This window comes from Urocampus carinirostris, chromosome 11 (assembly GCF_059441175.1).
Source record: "Urocampus carinirostris isolate Australia breed hairy pipefish chromosome 11, RoL_Ucar_1.0, whole genome shotgun sequence".
NCBI lineage: Eukaryota > Metazoa > Chordata > Actinopteri > Syngnathiformes > Syngnathidae > Urocampus > Urocampus carinirostris.
The window spans coordinates 21,079,979-21,095,822 of NC_142359.1; the positions used below are offsets into that span (position 1 = coordinate 21,079,979).

Genomic DNA, 15,844 nt, shown 5'->3' on the forward strand with positions numbered 1-15,844 from the left:
TGAATGCAACAACATTTTACGTCGAAGGACGTTTGTGGCCTAGCTTCAGTCACGTCCAAATCTTCATAAGTCATCAAAAGGCTCAAATATGCAGTAAAAGACTCTAAACTATGCCATATGAAACATACTATATAGCAGGGATGTCAAACTCAGTTTGGCTCTGGGGCCGCCTCCAGACTTTCTGTTTTGAGGGGGGCCGGATCAGTGAAAGAATGTCAACTCCAAACTTTCAGGATTATACTTTATCATTGAGCCTATTTTCGTAACATACCCTACATATTATAATCACGGATGGCAAGGGATCTTCCATAGCTGCCTGTTGCTATCCCCCATACTAGAAGGTAGAACATATACTAAGAACAATAAAACCTAAATATTTTTTATTTTAGTAAGACTTTCTTTATGTGTGTCTCAAAAATGCAAAATGTGCTCGAGTGAGAGTCATGGCTTTCAAAGAGTATAAGTTCAGGGTATGCTAGTCGTAGGTTGATAACTGGGATGGGTAACTACGGATACAAGTTCACTGTATTGGTCCTGATCAGTGTTCCCTCTAAGCTGCGCGCGTGCGCATTAGCGCACTGCTCGCAGATTCTCAGCGCACAAGAAAATCTAGCCGGTGCACAAAATGAGGGCTCAAAACTACTAATTAAGAAGCGACTTAAGTCAAAGTTACAGTGCATGAAGGTAAAAATACACGGGTTCCCCTGACGTTGTGTCCTAAATGCGGTATTTTGAAGTCGAGTCAAAGTAGAACGCAGTTGAGTAAAGTTAGTAGAGTTTGTCGAGAACCGGCTTCTTCGGCTTGGCTCACTAAAAGGAACCGGCTCTTTCGGGTCCTAAACGGCTCTTCAGGTTGTTTTTGCTTCTTTAATCCCAACATGACCAAATATTATGTAAAATTATGCACAAAATGACTTAAAGGAAGGGGGGAATAGAACAAAAAGAAAAAAAATACCAAAATGAAAAAGTAGTGAAAAGCTGAGAAAAAAGAAGGAAAAAATCAGAAAAAAAAGCCAGAAAAAAAAGGAAGAAATGTAGGAATAAAGTAAATAGAGAACAAAAAGAAAAAAGTAACAGCTCGGAAAAAATAAACACAAAGTTTTTTAAAGGAATTTAAAAAAAGTTGGAAAAAACACGGAAAAAAGAAGAAAAAGTTTGTGTCGCATTCAAATAATTTCCAATTATATCAAGTGAATCTTGTTGCCAACATTGTACTTCCACTAAAAATGTGATTAAGTACAGTTCTGTATCTTACAACCGACTAAATAAGCCCCCAAAAATGTTAATATTATGCGACAAAATATATCAGGAAATTTAAAAAAATGGATATCTTGTGAAAGAATTGTAAGAACAAACGACGTTTGTAGGCCGTACAACCTTTGCAATATTACATGAGTCAATTCATTCAAAAGAGAAAACTAATTTTGCATTGCCGGAAACTCAGCAAAATGTAACTTGATGTTTGGACATGTTTGATAATTAATTATCTTGCCACACTTGGGATTATGGTTGCTCACTGTTGTTTCAAGCGTTGCTCACCAACTTTGTGTGAACGCTCAGACTCGTGGAAAGTTAGAGGGAACAATGGTCCTGATAGAAGCCTTTTTCCCCCAGAATCGATAATATTTATCCAGATAACAGTATCAGCCACCTACGTAGCCATCTAACAATCACAAACATTTACTAAAAACAAAAATAAGGTGTAGCATTAGACCAACCCTGGATTAGTCGCTAACTTCATCGGATGCATTGTGCACGGTACGCATAATAAATTTTGTTCTTCTAGCCAAGTTTGTTTACTGTTTAAGTGCTTAGTGTAATGATAGTCTGTGTAGCCCTTTGAGACTTTTTGTGGTTAAGGGTGTCACAAATAACCATGACTTGACTTTCTAAACACAACACATTTACATACCTGCCAACACTAGCTCTTATACGTTAGACTAGTGGTTCTCAACTGGTCTGATCCGAGCTGACCACGCTACACAAACTGAACACTTCCCTCTAAATCAAAAGAAATGTATTTGCGAAACAGTATCTAGGCGTTAAATTGCCACTAAAAGTGATGTATAAAACATTCAGTACAAAATAAAACAATCATACTATATACTACAGACGCACCCCTACTTACGAGCATTTGACTTACGTAAAACGGTGGATACGAACAATTTTTTCGGGATGTCGCAAAATATCTGGACATTGCTGTAAGTTAGATTTTGTATTGTGTGCACCTCACCCTTTCTGCCACTACCGGCGTGTGGTGGCGCTGTGAGAGGTGGCCCAGCATCCACCCCGAAGAAGAAGTCTGGCTACTACTTCCTAGTTTGTGAGTAAACATTCTGTACTGTCTATGTCTATACTATCTCCAATATGCTAAGAACTTTGACATTTTTATTGTTTAAAATCTTGTGCATCCAATCAATATGGTTGGTGTAAAGTGTAAAGAAAAGCCCAGCCATTTCTTTTGAAATGAAAGTGGAATAAGCAAGCTTGATGCGGTTGAGACAATGGTCAGAACGCTTTTTTCAGACACTTTTTACCGCAGAGAATGCATTTTGAAGCGCATCTTCCAAAAGTAAGTTAAACTCAACTTTATTAATCTTTATAGAGCATATTATTTTATATAGTGTTTATTTCTTAGTACAAAAAATACAGGTTACTTAAATGAGCCTCAAACATCCTTATATAAACTTTAAACATACAAAATGTAGCACTGAAGCAACTTACGGACAAATTCATCTTACGAACAATCGTCCGGAATCTATCTTGTTCGAAATAGGGGAGCTTCCTTAGTTATTGTATTTGAGATAGTACAGGTATTTGTTTGATGAAGAGTCCATGTTTGATCACTTTAAATCTCCGCAGTTTTTCCTTGTGCTTTGTTACCTTTGTTTGTGGTATTGTCACAATACAGTGACATCTAGTGGTCAAAAAATGCACACAAAATACACACAAACACGAAAGAAAATATTTTTCTCCCACCAGGAGATTTTTTGATTATATTCTAAGTAGTATTTTTTTTTGTTTTCATGAAAATGTGATAATGATATACTAAAACTTGAAAAACAGGTTAAAAATATAGAAAATTAAAAATATATAGCAACTTTTGTAGCTTAATATAAATGTGGAGTATTACCTATGGAGCCATGGTGGCCACAAATGATAAGAACCACTGTATACTTTCAAATTAGTCAATATGACAATTTAAATAAAAAAATGTAAAAAAAAACATTAAGCAGGGAAAATTGATATTTTATAATGAGAAAAATTATGCTTGGGCTCAAAAAAGGTTACCAAAAACTAAAGCAGCATCAAGCACAGGCACTAGTATTGTTAATTCCGGACTACAGAGTGTACCTGAAAAAAAGTCGCATGCTCAAATTTAAGAACAAAACTCATTTTTGTCTTTGTATGGATTTTAAGCTAAAAATGAACAAACTCACGTCCATTTCTGACATTTTATGACTGACGCACAACTCACGCCAACTGCTCCGAGTCGTCACAGGTTTTGGTATCATGTGACTTTTCAAAATATATGCACATATTTACTACTGCACCAAAAGAAAACGAGAATGAGGGCTGTGTCAAGTGAAAAAATGTGAGCCCATTATTTCTAGACGACACCGCCAGGGCAATTATACTGTTGAGAACAGTGCCAGATTGCAACCCGGACGTGGTTTTTGAGCTGTTGTCATTGGTGGTTGCCGTGGTGAAGGACTGAATTGCATTCACCTAAAATCGTTCCTTGAGGATTAAAGGAAACTTTAGCGAACTGATAATGACACGATTATGTGAAGAAAGAAGGCTAGCTTTTTGATGGATAACTTCCACTGTTCTTCAACTCAGATGTATAAATTGAGCAGTTAGATTTGTGGGGAAAAGAGTTGAAATATCGTGAATACGTTTGTAAATGTTTCAAGTCGTGACCTCGTTTTTTTCAATTTAGACGGCATGCCTTGTGGTAAAGAGCAGCTCTCCGATTTCTTTGGTCCGCCACCCAAAAAACGCGGCACCGTATTTAAAGCTGCAGTGTTAAAAATGCAGCAAAAAATGTAGTGGCTTGTTGTCTGGAATTTAGTGTATGTTCATTGTCTTCACTGGAAAGAGAGCGAACACACTGGTACCTCTTTCTATGTGTTTGAAACACTGAACAGCTGACTGCGTACTCAAATGTGTTTATCAATTTTTACATAGAAACTACCTTGCTGCACTACTACACTAGTATGCGAGTGACTTCCTCTCTTATACCCTCTTGGAAAGGTTACACAAAAAGGCCCTTAAATTACCTGCCAGTTTTGAGCTTTTTAAATAACAACTAGCTTACTGTTAGATAAAAGGATTTTTGTCCTTATGGACAACATTTTTTTAGCGCAGTAGTCAAAGAACATGGGCGCCATACTGGATTAAATGTTAGTGGCTTTTTTACCTAAGCCAACTAGTATGCAATTATGAGAAACATCGCCCCTTTTTAAGGGAATATTTTAAGGACTTTTACAATGAAGAATTGATTGATTTCTTTGTTTCTGTGCGTTGATATGAAAAGGAGAAACGATAAGTAAATCATAGATTCCGTTTTTAACTATCATACACATGCAAAGAAGTTTGCCGAGTATGCCAGGGCTGTTTATTATAATATCTATTATTTTGCACAGTTGTTAGTTTTTTTTAGCTCATTGTTTGTTTTTTCGGCAATTATTTCCCACTGCTGTTCGTTGTTCTGATTTTTATGCTTTACTTACATAACTATCACCATTGGTGTCATGATTACTGATGTGAATCACCTGTGCCCGCTCATTTGGCGCCAACCGCTGCAGGCTCTGATTGGCTCCCTGTTCCTACTTTAACCCAGTCCTGTCAATCCCCTGTGGTCAGTCCATCTGCAAACCTCTGTTTTTACAAGGCAAGCTTTTTTTCGACCCTGACCTCCGCCTGTCCCGTTTTTGCTCCCGTTTATCTCCGGCTACAACCCGTTTTGATCCCAGACCACGTCTGCTCTCCCGTCCTGACTTACGACCCGTTTTTGATCCCGACCACGTCTGCTATCCTGTCCCGGCTTACGAGCCGTTTCTGACCCCGACCACGTTTTTGCTCTCCACAAGGCATGCCGTCTATTGACCTGTTTTTCCGTTTCTGACACCGCCATCGCCTTTGAAGGAAGATCCACTTCCGTATTCTGATCACAATCCGATTGGGAGAGCGACTTGCTTCCCGCGACCAGCGAGCTTCCCTTCCTCTTTCTTTCAATACATTTGTGAGAAAACGTTATGCGATTGGGTCTACCCTATGTGCTGGTCCTGACAATTGACCAATCTTGTTGCCGTTCTTTGATATCCACATCCTTTCGGGCTAAAGTGCGTTTTGTAAGTATTTGTGAAAAAGAACAGGTTGGATTTTCTTCTCTGAAAGCTTCTCTCCCTGTCCTCCTTGCAAGTTCCTAATCCATTGATTTCATTTACAGTGTGTATTTTTTGACCACTATTTGATGCTGTATGGTGCGGTGCAACTAAAAACAGGTGCTAAAAAGCACAAGGGAGTACACAAACTCCAAAAGCTTAAAGGGACCAAAACACACAATTGTAAGTATCAATTTGTTGCCCAGACTTTTTGAGTACCCATAGCAACAACATTTATATCAGCTCCCTTTAGGTGAAGCTTGTGTCACATAAAATAAACCCAAAATTCTTAACCGATGAATATTGAATTCTTTAAAAAAGAATGTTTATATAGTTGATGTATTTTTGCCTAATATTGACAATGGATTCGTTTTTTTTACCATTAGTGGGCTCTGAATTATAAACACAGTCCCTTTAAGGACTAGCGTCAATATTTCTGCCTCACACATCTGACTACTAGTACTTTGAAGTGCACAGACAAGAAAGCTAATGGACTAAACTCACAATCGGCTTTTCATACAGAAAAGTCAGCCCGTTTGGATTCCACTAAGAACTGCACTACTCTCACGGATGGCATTTTCTACTCATGCCTCCTCAAGGGGAAAGAAGGCTTTGTTTTTCACATGAAACACTTTGATTTTTTTTTTCTTTTATAAGGCTGAGGACCCGGCAAAGTCAGCCCTAAAATCCCCAATAGCCAGTAAGAATTTCACATGACACGAAGTGGGCTATGTCACAAGAGCTGCCCTTTTAATAAGCATGGTTGAAAGTATGGATTTAAGTTGGGGCCAAAAGTGTTCAACTTGAAAAAAAAGGGCTTGAGTCTGAAAATGCATCCAGTAATATTGAATTAAGAAAAAAAAGTCATGGATTTTTTGTGGTGGATTGTCAAAGACTGTAAGGCCTTCTCTTTTGGCCTAAGAAATATCGACATCATGTGATTGAATTTTTTTTCCCTCCACGAATACTTAACTTATGGACTTAATTCATAACTCTAAATTGTCTGTCATCTTCCTTTATAATTGCCCCAACCTCCCCCGGTTGTGCTGCTTCCAGTGTGCTTTCCTATTTATGCATCACATTTCAGTCATTACTTGTTGCCAGGGTCAGAAATATACGTAGAGGCGTTGCAGGCACTGAGGCACAAAGTTTGTGTAAATAAGGCTGTTGTGTTAGCAATCAGATCATGATTTGGCGGGTCAGTGCCTTCTAGAAGGCGTAACATCAGTGTTTTCACGAGCTCTAATTGGCTGGGGGGGTGGGGGGTTAACGGAAGTATCACAACAATAAGGTAAAGAAAAATATCCTTGTGATCATTGATTCAGACAAAAGGACATTTTCAGCTCTCAATTAAATAAAAACTCATGCCAGAAATACAACAGGATGGACTGGACTTTCAGCGTTAGCTTTGATGGCGATAGAAAAAAAAAGTTCTTGATAGAATTTAAATCCGTAGGACAGAGTAATTAAAATATTCTAGAGGAAAGGAAGGAAAGTGGATTTTGTGCGCAAATAAAAAGGATTTTTGGTGGGTAAAATAGTATAGTAGTGTGATTTTATGATGTTATTAGTGATTCTTTTTTATATGTGTGGTAGGCAATGTTTCATCCAAATGCAAACGTTATTAAGGCTTGGATTTATGCAGATGTCGCACTACTGAAGGCATAGGTGTGTAATGCACAACCCACCACTGCATTTTAGTAATCTAAAAGCACAACAGAATTGTCTACATTCTTTGTTGCAATGAAAAAACAAATCTGTGTAACGCAGTTGTGGCCCACTTCCTTCATTTCTTGGAGGATTGGATCTGGTGAAGGTTTGCTACAACTGTCAGTCATGATTCCAGGCGCCCTCATTATATCAGGGCCAAAATAAGGAATCTCACAAATATCTGAACCTGAAAAAAAGGATCTGAACCAAAACTGAAAAAAAGGGTCTTAAAGTGATTTATATTTCAATATTCAACGTGACCAAATGCATTTCGGTTTAGTAAGTTCTGTTTTTTTTTTTCAAACATTTGCCCCCCATGTCAGTCATTGGTCAGCCGGGCTGTTTTGTGGGGGGAGGCAAAAGGGGGCGAGTCCGGGGGAGGATTGTGAGAGACTGAGCTCATAGGTTCAGAGGATCTTGTGCTTTTCTTCAACAATTACGTTCTACTACACACTTTTCTGACCCACTTTTCTTTAAAAAACCACAAAATCACAACCGAATGTTTTCAAGCACCAACTCGTCTGTGCCTTTTTTCTAGGGGTGCCCTTCGGAGTGTGTAACCATGACAAGGATGAATAAATAACGTAAGTACTGCCAATCTGTGTTGATCCGAGCAAAAAGTCACGTACACAGACAGCTGATCAATGAATAAAAAACAAACAAAAAAAGAACACAGAAGCAGGCATTTAATCAGAAGTCTTTTGGAAAAAAAATACCTCTGACATTACGTTGCAAGGGGAGAACATGCAAACTCCACACAGGAGGATTCGATCTCATGACTTCAGAACTGTGCCGCGGACATGCTAACCACGCGCCACCCAAGATAATCTTAACAATAATTGAAATTTCTGCGGGTAGTTTGAAGTTTTTTTTTCATGTATTATTGAATTTAATCAGTATATTTATTCAGTATTAGTAGTAGTAGTGGTAGTAGTAGTACTAGAAGTTGTAGTAGTATTTATTCAGTAGCTTTTATTCATATTCTAAATATTTTAACTGGGGTGAGCAAACTTTTGGAGATTTTGGGATGAAAAATTGGGCAAAAGGGCTTTCTGAATCACAATACTTTGGCATGGGTCAAAACAATTATGAAAACAACTCCAATTTTTTTGTTCTCATTTTTGCACACGCCATTCAGACAAAAGGAATAAATGACGAAAACAGTCGAGATAGGACTTTTTTAGAATAGCAGCACGATATGCATTTATGAATAAACACACAAACATGTAGACATTTGCTATCACTTGTTATGTTTCTTTATATTTGTGTTATATTTAATCAAAATGGGTTTAAAAAACTCAAAGCAAAGCAAAGTTATTAATATTTTTTAAAGCACTGAACGTTATCATATGTCATGATTACAGATTTGAATCACCCGTGCCTGCTCATTAGGCGCCAACCGCCGCGGGTTCTGATTGGCTCCTGTCCCCTGTTGTCAGTCCGGCTGCGAAAGTCAAGTCAAGTCAAGCCCTCTTTTTTGACCCTGACTCCCACCTGTCCCGTTTTTGTTCCCGTCTGTCTCCGGCTATGACCTGTTTTGATCCTGCCCACCTCTGCTCTCCCGTCCTGGTTTACGACCTTTTTTGTCCCCGACTACGTCTACTCTCCCGTTCTGGCTTCCCAGTCCCGGCTACCGACCAGTTTTTCCATCCCAGACACCGCCATCGCTCGCTACGGAAGATCCACTTCCGTGTTCGGATCCCAATCCGAGTACGAGAGCGACTCGCTTCCCGCATCCAGTGACTTCCCTTTCTCTTTCTTTCAATAAAATTGTGAGAAAACGTTACGCGGTTGGGTCTACCCTGTGTGCTGGTCGTGACATCATATGCACTGAAAAACTCCAAATGCAATTCAGATTTGTTTTTTGAAGTATAATAAATATTTTAATAAATAAATTAAATACATAATAAAAATTGCAAGTGAGGAAAAATGAAGCCAGCTATATGAATATTGGAGACAAATCAAAACATTTGTATTTGTAATTCTTGTATTTGTGTACCTTATTTTAAATCATTTCTATTTGCATTTTTGAATGAACCATTTCCTTTTAAATACATAAATATTTTGTAAGTAGAAACAAAAATATATGAAACACGAAGTCCGATACTGGACAAGGAGACTTTGAGCCTCACTTAGTTCATATGTTACAAAAGCAGAGGACCTAACGTCATGGCCACCTAGTGTTTTCAAGAAAAATAAAAAATGAAAGCCACTAGTGATGCAATGTGTATTGTACAAATATAAACAAAACAGGCCTACTCTAAATTTCGGAATGAGAGATTCTTTCTTTAAGATCTAATAGTGTCTCACACACACAGACACGCCGCTGCCCGTCAATGCCAAGATCCGGCTCATCTCTGAAGAACGGGATAATGCTTCACACCGAAAAACAGACCAGATGATGACCATGCTTTATCTGAGTCAGATCAGGAGGCTTCTAATGCCACTGGTGACCATTGGGGCAGCGGATCAATGCGGTCGGCTCACAAGCGAGATAAGCTTCTGTTTGTTCGGTCAGAAAAGGTCGTCAGCACAAAAACAAACACTAATGCATAATGAGGAGACCTTGGAGAGCTTCTATAATATCAATAAGCAACTATTCTTTTGTAACTTCTCGGCTTGATTATTTTGAATGTCTTACTCTCTGGTCTCCCGATTTCCAGCTTTAAATCTTTTCAGCAGATTCCAGATGTGACAGCGAGACTTCGGACTAGGACAATAAAGTTTGATCGTATTATATATGTTTGATCATGTTGAGCTGACATACACTGGCTCCCTTTCCCGTTTAAGATGTGACTTTAAGGTTATGTTACCAACACATAAAAGCTTGCAGGGAATTGCTCCATTTTATCTTCCTGATTTAGCTGAGCCCCATGTTCCTGCTCGAAACCTCTGCTCGGAAAATGTAGGTCTACTTGTGACTGCAAGATCCAAGAAGAAATCTGCAGGCACGAAAGTGTTCTCTATTCAGGCCCCGGTGCTGTGGAATGCCCCCTGAGATAAACATTCCACTGTTCTCAAATGTCTTTATTTCTACACAAATTAAGATCTAAAAATAATTGAAAGATCATTTTCTGCATTATAAGGCGCACCAGATTATAAGGCCCACCCCCAAAATACAGTAAGAGATACCGTATTTATTCCTGTATTACATTGCATTTTATACACTTACGGTATAAAATGCAATGTTTGATTAGTCGTAAAATGTCGTTGACCAAAATCGCAACACATTGTATGCAACAGAACCCGAACCCGGGAGGCGGCAGTGAAAGCGCCAGAACCTAAGCACTAGACCATTAGTGATGCAGAATGGGAGTTATGTTTTTTTCTCAATATCACACTATTTTTTACTCTGGATGCCAGAAATTAATATTACATCATGGAGAAAACAAATCAAATGTCCTAAAATGTATAAATAAACACAAAAAAAGCATGGCGAGGGAAACAACTCTTCTGAGTATCAGATGATGAATTGGACTTTGCATTTATTTATATCTTTCAGGACGACTTTTTGATTCCTCCAATCTCTAGCATTCGTTTCTGGCAGTGTAAAAATAGTGTGATAATAAGATCAAATCTACTGCCTTTTTATATATCAGCTATATCATTAGTGGTATAGTGCTTTCATTGCCACACACCGGGTTCTATTCCCGTTGAGTACAGTACTTTGCGGTTTTGGTCAAATACTGTGATATACTGTAAAACTTTGTGTAGTAATGCACATGTATAAGTACTAAATGCATTTCCAATTGTATCCACTGTATTTTGTGTTATACAAGGCTTATGAGGCGCACTTTCAAATTTCTGGCCAATTTGGGGGTTTTAGGTTCACCTAATTGTCTGGAAATAATAGTAAAACAACATTAAGGACGGGCTGCACTTACAATAAGCTCTCATATTGTGTCGTAGAAAAATCCATTTGAACTTGGTGCAGAGTAAATTAATTTGCTACAGAAGGAAGGAAATGGAATTGATTATTGGAAAATATATGCTTCAACTTTGGTGAAACTTTTTTTTTTTTTTTTTACAAAATGGTCTTAAGCAAAGATGGGCAACCTGGCCCGCTGAATGAAAACAATAAAAATCTAATGATAATTTAACATTACCCTAAAAACACAAGTTCATAACTCACTTTTTGTATCAAATTGAGGTTTGAGCCTAAATCTAGTTCCCATAGAAAGCTGCAAATATTTGCCAAGTGCCCAAGTAGTTCAACCGATCGTATTTCATCTAAGAAAACACTCTTATTCCCTATTGCCCTCAATGTAGGTTCCTGACACCCCCCCCCCAAAAAAAAAAAAAAAAAATTAAAATTATATATATATATATATATATATATATATATATATATATATATATATATATATATATATATATATATATATATATATATATATATATATATATATATATATATATATATATATATATATATATATCATGTATTTCTTTCATTTGTTATTATGTTAATTTAATTTCACGTTAAAAAAGACTAGTCTTAATTTATTTTGAGTTTTTCAATGCATATTATTAGATGTGTCACTTAAATGTTGGGGTGTCATTTGAGACTCTTTGTGATTAAGGGTTATACAAATAAACATGACTTACTTGACTTGAGGTGTACTTAAAAAGTTGAAAATTAAATATTTTCCCCACTGAGTATGTGTTAACAATGCCCAGTGGAGTTTTATCTTTTATCACAGCTGTTCAGGGCAAAACACATTTTGAAGAATGGGGGCTGGGGGGAGTGTTGGAGAGTGATGTTATGCTCATCTTTGCTTTTTTGGTTTTTATTTGTAGGTGTGGACTGAAAATGGTGAAAGTAATGAGGCCTGCTTCAAGTACAGCCCAAACGTCAACCTAAACCTCAAAGAAGACAAAAAAAGAAGAGTTTGTTCGAGCGCATCCAGGAAACGCACGTACTTGCCCGTGCATCATAAACAAGCTGACTGAGGTTCTAATCATGACTTTAAGCCAGGAGATAAGGTCAGGGAGTCACAATTTTACAAATTCGGTACAGCTCCCTTAAAATTTGCTTTAATTCTGAGTATTTAAAATCCAAATTGATGAAATGCTCAATTTTTAACCCCTTAACAATCCTGTAAAATTGGCCTAAAATCCTAATCCTGTTCTTGTAATGTTTGGAGAATATGGACATTTTTTGTCACTTTTGAAAGTAAAAACTCTGAATTTAGGTCCTCAACTGAAATAATCACTGGAAGTGCTACTAACGTTGAGTAATTTAAGTTCTCGCCAGAATTTCTTTTAGCAATCACATGCCTAAAAAAGAGTGTAGCATGAGGTTTTTAGCTGGAAAACAGCTGGAACAATAGCACAAAGTCTTGCCTGGCCCCTGGTCAAAATCGATAACAATCTAAAATTAAACATTGTATTTTATAAATTTTTATTTGGTTATCTTTAGGCTTTTCCAAAAGTGGCCATTTGGAGACGACAAGTGCACACCTCTGAAACCTTTTCAACCATCTATTTGACTTTGGCCAATTCTTAGACAATATGAAAGAGTTGTAAATAATTGACTTCTCATTCTCTATAACAATTGTGCACACTTGTTCGTAACAATTGCGCATAAAAGTGGAGCCCAAGTTGCAATTACGCATGTTTATTTTCGGCTCAGGTTTTAATACACATCCAAAAATTGCATACATTTATGTTGGGAATTTCATTGGCTAACCAATGTGTCGATCATAATTTGAATCGGTCACTTGTGGCTAAAGGTTTTCGGCGCTAAAGTAGGTCTTATGCGTTTTATTAATACAGGCCCCCCTTAGACTATTGCGGGCTGTGGACTGTAAAAAAAAGCCTGCAATTGGTCAAAACAAACCCTCAGTAAATATTTGGAGTTGATATTTTTTTTCCTGATCCAGCCCCATGAGAACATCACGGGCTGGATCCAGCCCCTGAGCCAAACTGAGTTTGCTATGCCTATCCTAGAGTGTCACGATTTATTTTTTTGCAAACTAGTCCTTTGAGCGGAACAAAAAGTGTTACCTCAAAAAGTCTCAATGCTCGGGCCAAGGCGCCAACCTCCTCCTTCAATGAGAAGATGCAGGAGACAACCTCGGTCTTCTTGCTGGTCTCCTCCTCCAGGTACATGGAGCCACGCCTCTTCTGAGAAGCAAAAACAGGACAAAATGCCATCTGTAACTAGTTGAACATTTAAATGTAGCCATATGTTGAAGGAGGTGGGAGAGTCGTGGAATTTTGAGGGAAAAACACAGTTACATCATCTCAAATCTTCAGCTGTTATCCCACCGAAGTCCTTTTGATTTTTAAATATTCCAGTCCAGATTCTCTCTAGCATGGTAACTCTAGTTCTCATTAATTAGAGTGTATCAATTGAATTTGGTATCATTCAAAAATATCAGAGAAAGGACATGATTTAGGAAAATCAAATTAATAATTATTAATGTTGACGATCATAAGACTTATTCTTTATAACTGAATGAGAAATTTACAAGTATGTGTATTATTTTCAATGCCCACCACCTGGGGTACGGCATACGTCAAGTCCAGTCCAAGTTTCCAGCAGATTACTATTTTTTTCTTTTTATATACAAATGATCCGCTCGTGAGTCAGTAAAGGGAAATCTATTTTTGAAATCAATAGTGTAGTCATGTCAAACGTGCAGCCCACAGACTGGATCTGCTCTTAGCGAGTCTCTGGGTCATATCTCTCAAAAGTTATGATTTTTAAAATATTGCTATAATAACCAAATGCTCTCTCCTGCCACTGGATGGCAGTGTTGAGTTTCTCTTGCGTGGTGAGTTGTTTCAGGTGTAAAAACTTCTTTTACTCAACTGCGAAAGTAAACAATTTAACACATTCGAAGCCCAAAATCAAAAACATTTTTCCCCATTGTATGTGAATAAATACATACATGCCAAACTTTGAACATTAGACATTAAAACGCGGTAGACTTTATTGCGGTAGATTTTAACTGCGAAACACAAACTGTCTAATTTTCAGATTCAGATTCAGAATCAGATTCAGATCTACTTTATTGTCATTCTAGTACACGTGTATACAGAACGAAATGTCGATACATCTGACCCGCACAGTTTCCTTGAATGTACAGATATAAATAAAATGTTGTATTGAGTTGGAGTATTGAGTACTAATAATATACTAGGTAAACAAGTCAGGTAAACACTAACAATAACACTGTAACAATAACACTGTAAGTACAATAGTGCAGAGAAACAGATGTGCAAGGAGTGGCTAGCTATAAAGAACTGCCAGTAGTGCAAAAAGTCAAACAAAACCCACAGATGTACAGATCAGCAGCAGTTTAGATTTACTATGTGTTTGATTGACCATTTAACAGTCTAATGGCCAGGGGGACAAGACTATTGTGGAACCTAGTGGTCCTGCACCGCACACTGCAGTACCTCTTCCCAGAGGCTAATATGACTGTAATATTATAAAAAACATACATTTAAAACCAAAATTGGAAAACTTTTATCAAAAACTTAAATCTAATGCAATTTTGTGAGGGTATTATTCAAAATAAAGCAGCCGTAGACTAGAATACAAGTCATGTTTATTTATTTTATTTTATTTTATTTATTTTATTTGTATAGCCCTTAATCACATAGCAAACCTTAGACTATTATTACACCATCCCCTGATCTAAACCCTACATGAGGGCAAGGAAAAACTCAAAAACCTCAACTTGAAGAAAATGAAGAAACCTTAAAAAGGAACCGCACATGAGGTAGTCCCCTTCCAGGATGACCAGGCCAAAATGGATGTTGCAATAACAAATAATTAACAAGTATCTAGTCAAGATTTTATTGTGGTCTATATTTAAAGAAATTGGTAGTTTTTTTAATTTAAAAGTGGTAGGCAATTCTAAGGGACGAAAATCAATAGTCTAGCGTGTTGAGCGGCAGTGTTGGCAGGTATGAAAATGTCTTATGTTTATAAAAAATCCCTTATCATCCGTGATTATAACATGTAGAGGGTAGGTTACTACTGTAGGCTGAATGATAAAACATAATACTGAAAAATAAATCTACAAATTTGGAGTTGACATTCCTTTGCTGATCTGGCCCTCCTCAGAACAAAAAGTCTGAAGCCAAACCGAGTCGGACATATTTTTGAAATTAAAACTGCTTGAGCCTGTAAATAGGGTTTGTTCTTGGCTTTCAAAGTATAATAGAATATTTGATCTACGTTGCGGATTTTGACTCCTTGCTGTCTTTTTGGGAGTCCAACCCCTGCAAAAACAAGGGATTGCTGTACATTATATTTGATAACAGTGTTTTTTCCGGCAGGCCTACCGATTTTTCTTGCTCGACGGGTTTGGCATCCTCACTGTGGTCTCCGTTGACCCTCCTGTAAACAACGTCCATCTTCTTTGACCTGCAGGTGAGATTTATGTGTTTGTGCGCGCGGCGTTTGGCTTCGCTGGATTTGGTTACACGGGGCAGCCACTTTTTATCACAGATTTGGTCACGTGATGCACACACAAAGGCACACACGGACACACCCCCCTGCATTGGCATGTGATGGGACGTTTGCTTGTGAAACAGAGCTGCGGTCGGCCCATGTGGTCTCTATTCTCACTGCCGCCGCGGCGGTAACCTGCGAAATAATGTTGTTCTTTGTGGACCTCCAGAATTTGTTGCATACTGCATACTACATGTAATGAGTTTTCAAGGGTGAGAGTTTCTTTCGGGCACTTAAAAGTCTTTTCATATTTGTGGTGGAAAAAAAATGT

At 37.7% G+C, this 15,844-nt stretch overlaps 1 protein-coding gene across 1 annotated transcript in view; it reads right to left on the reverse strand.

Moving 5' to 3' along the window:
* pah (phenylalanine hydroxylase) overlaps positions 1 to 15,536 on the reverse strand; it is a 34,314-nt gene extending 18,778 nt beyond the window's left edge. The window contains exons 1-2 of the mRNA XM_088346767.1: positions 15,405 to 15,536; positions 13,110 to 13,229 (exon numbers count right to left, since the gene is read on the reverse strand). Coding sequence (XP_088202893.1) covers positions 13,110 to 13,229; positions 15,405 to 15,476 — 192 coding nt within the window. The 5' untranslated portion in view covers positions 15,477 to 15,536. The remainder of the gene's footprint in view (positions 1 to 13,109; positions 13,230 to 15,404) is intronic.
* Positions 15,537 to 15,844: the final 308 nt, after the last annotated feature.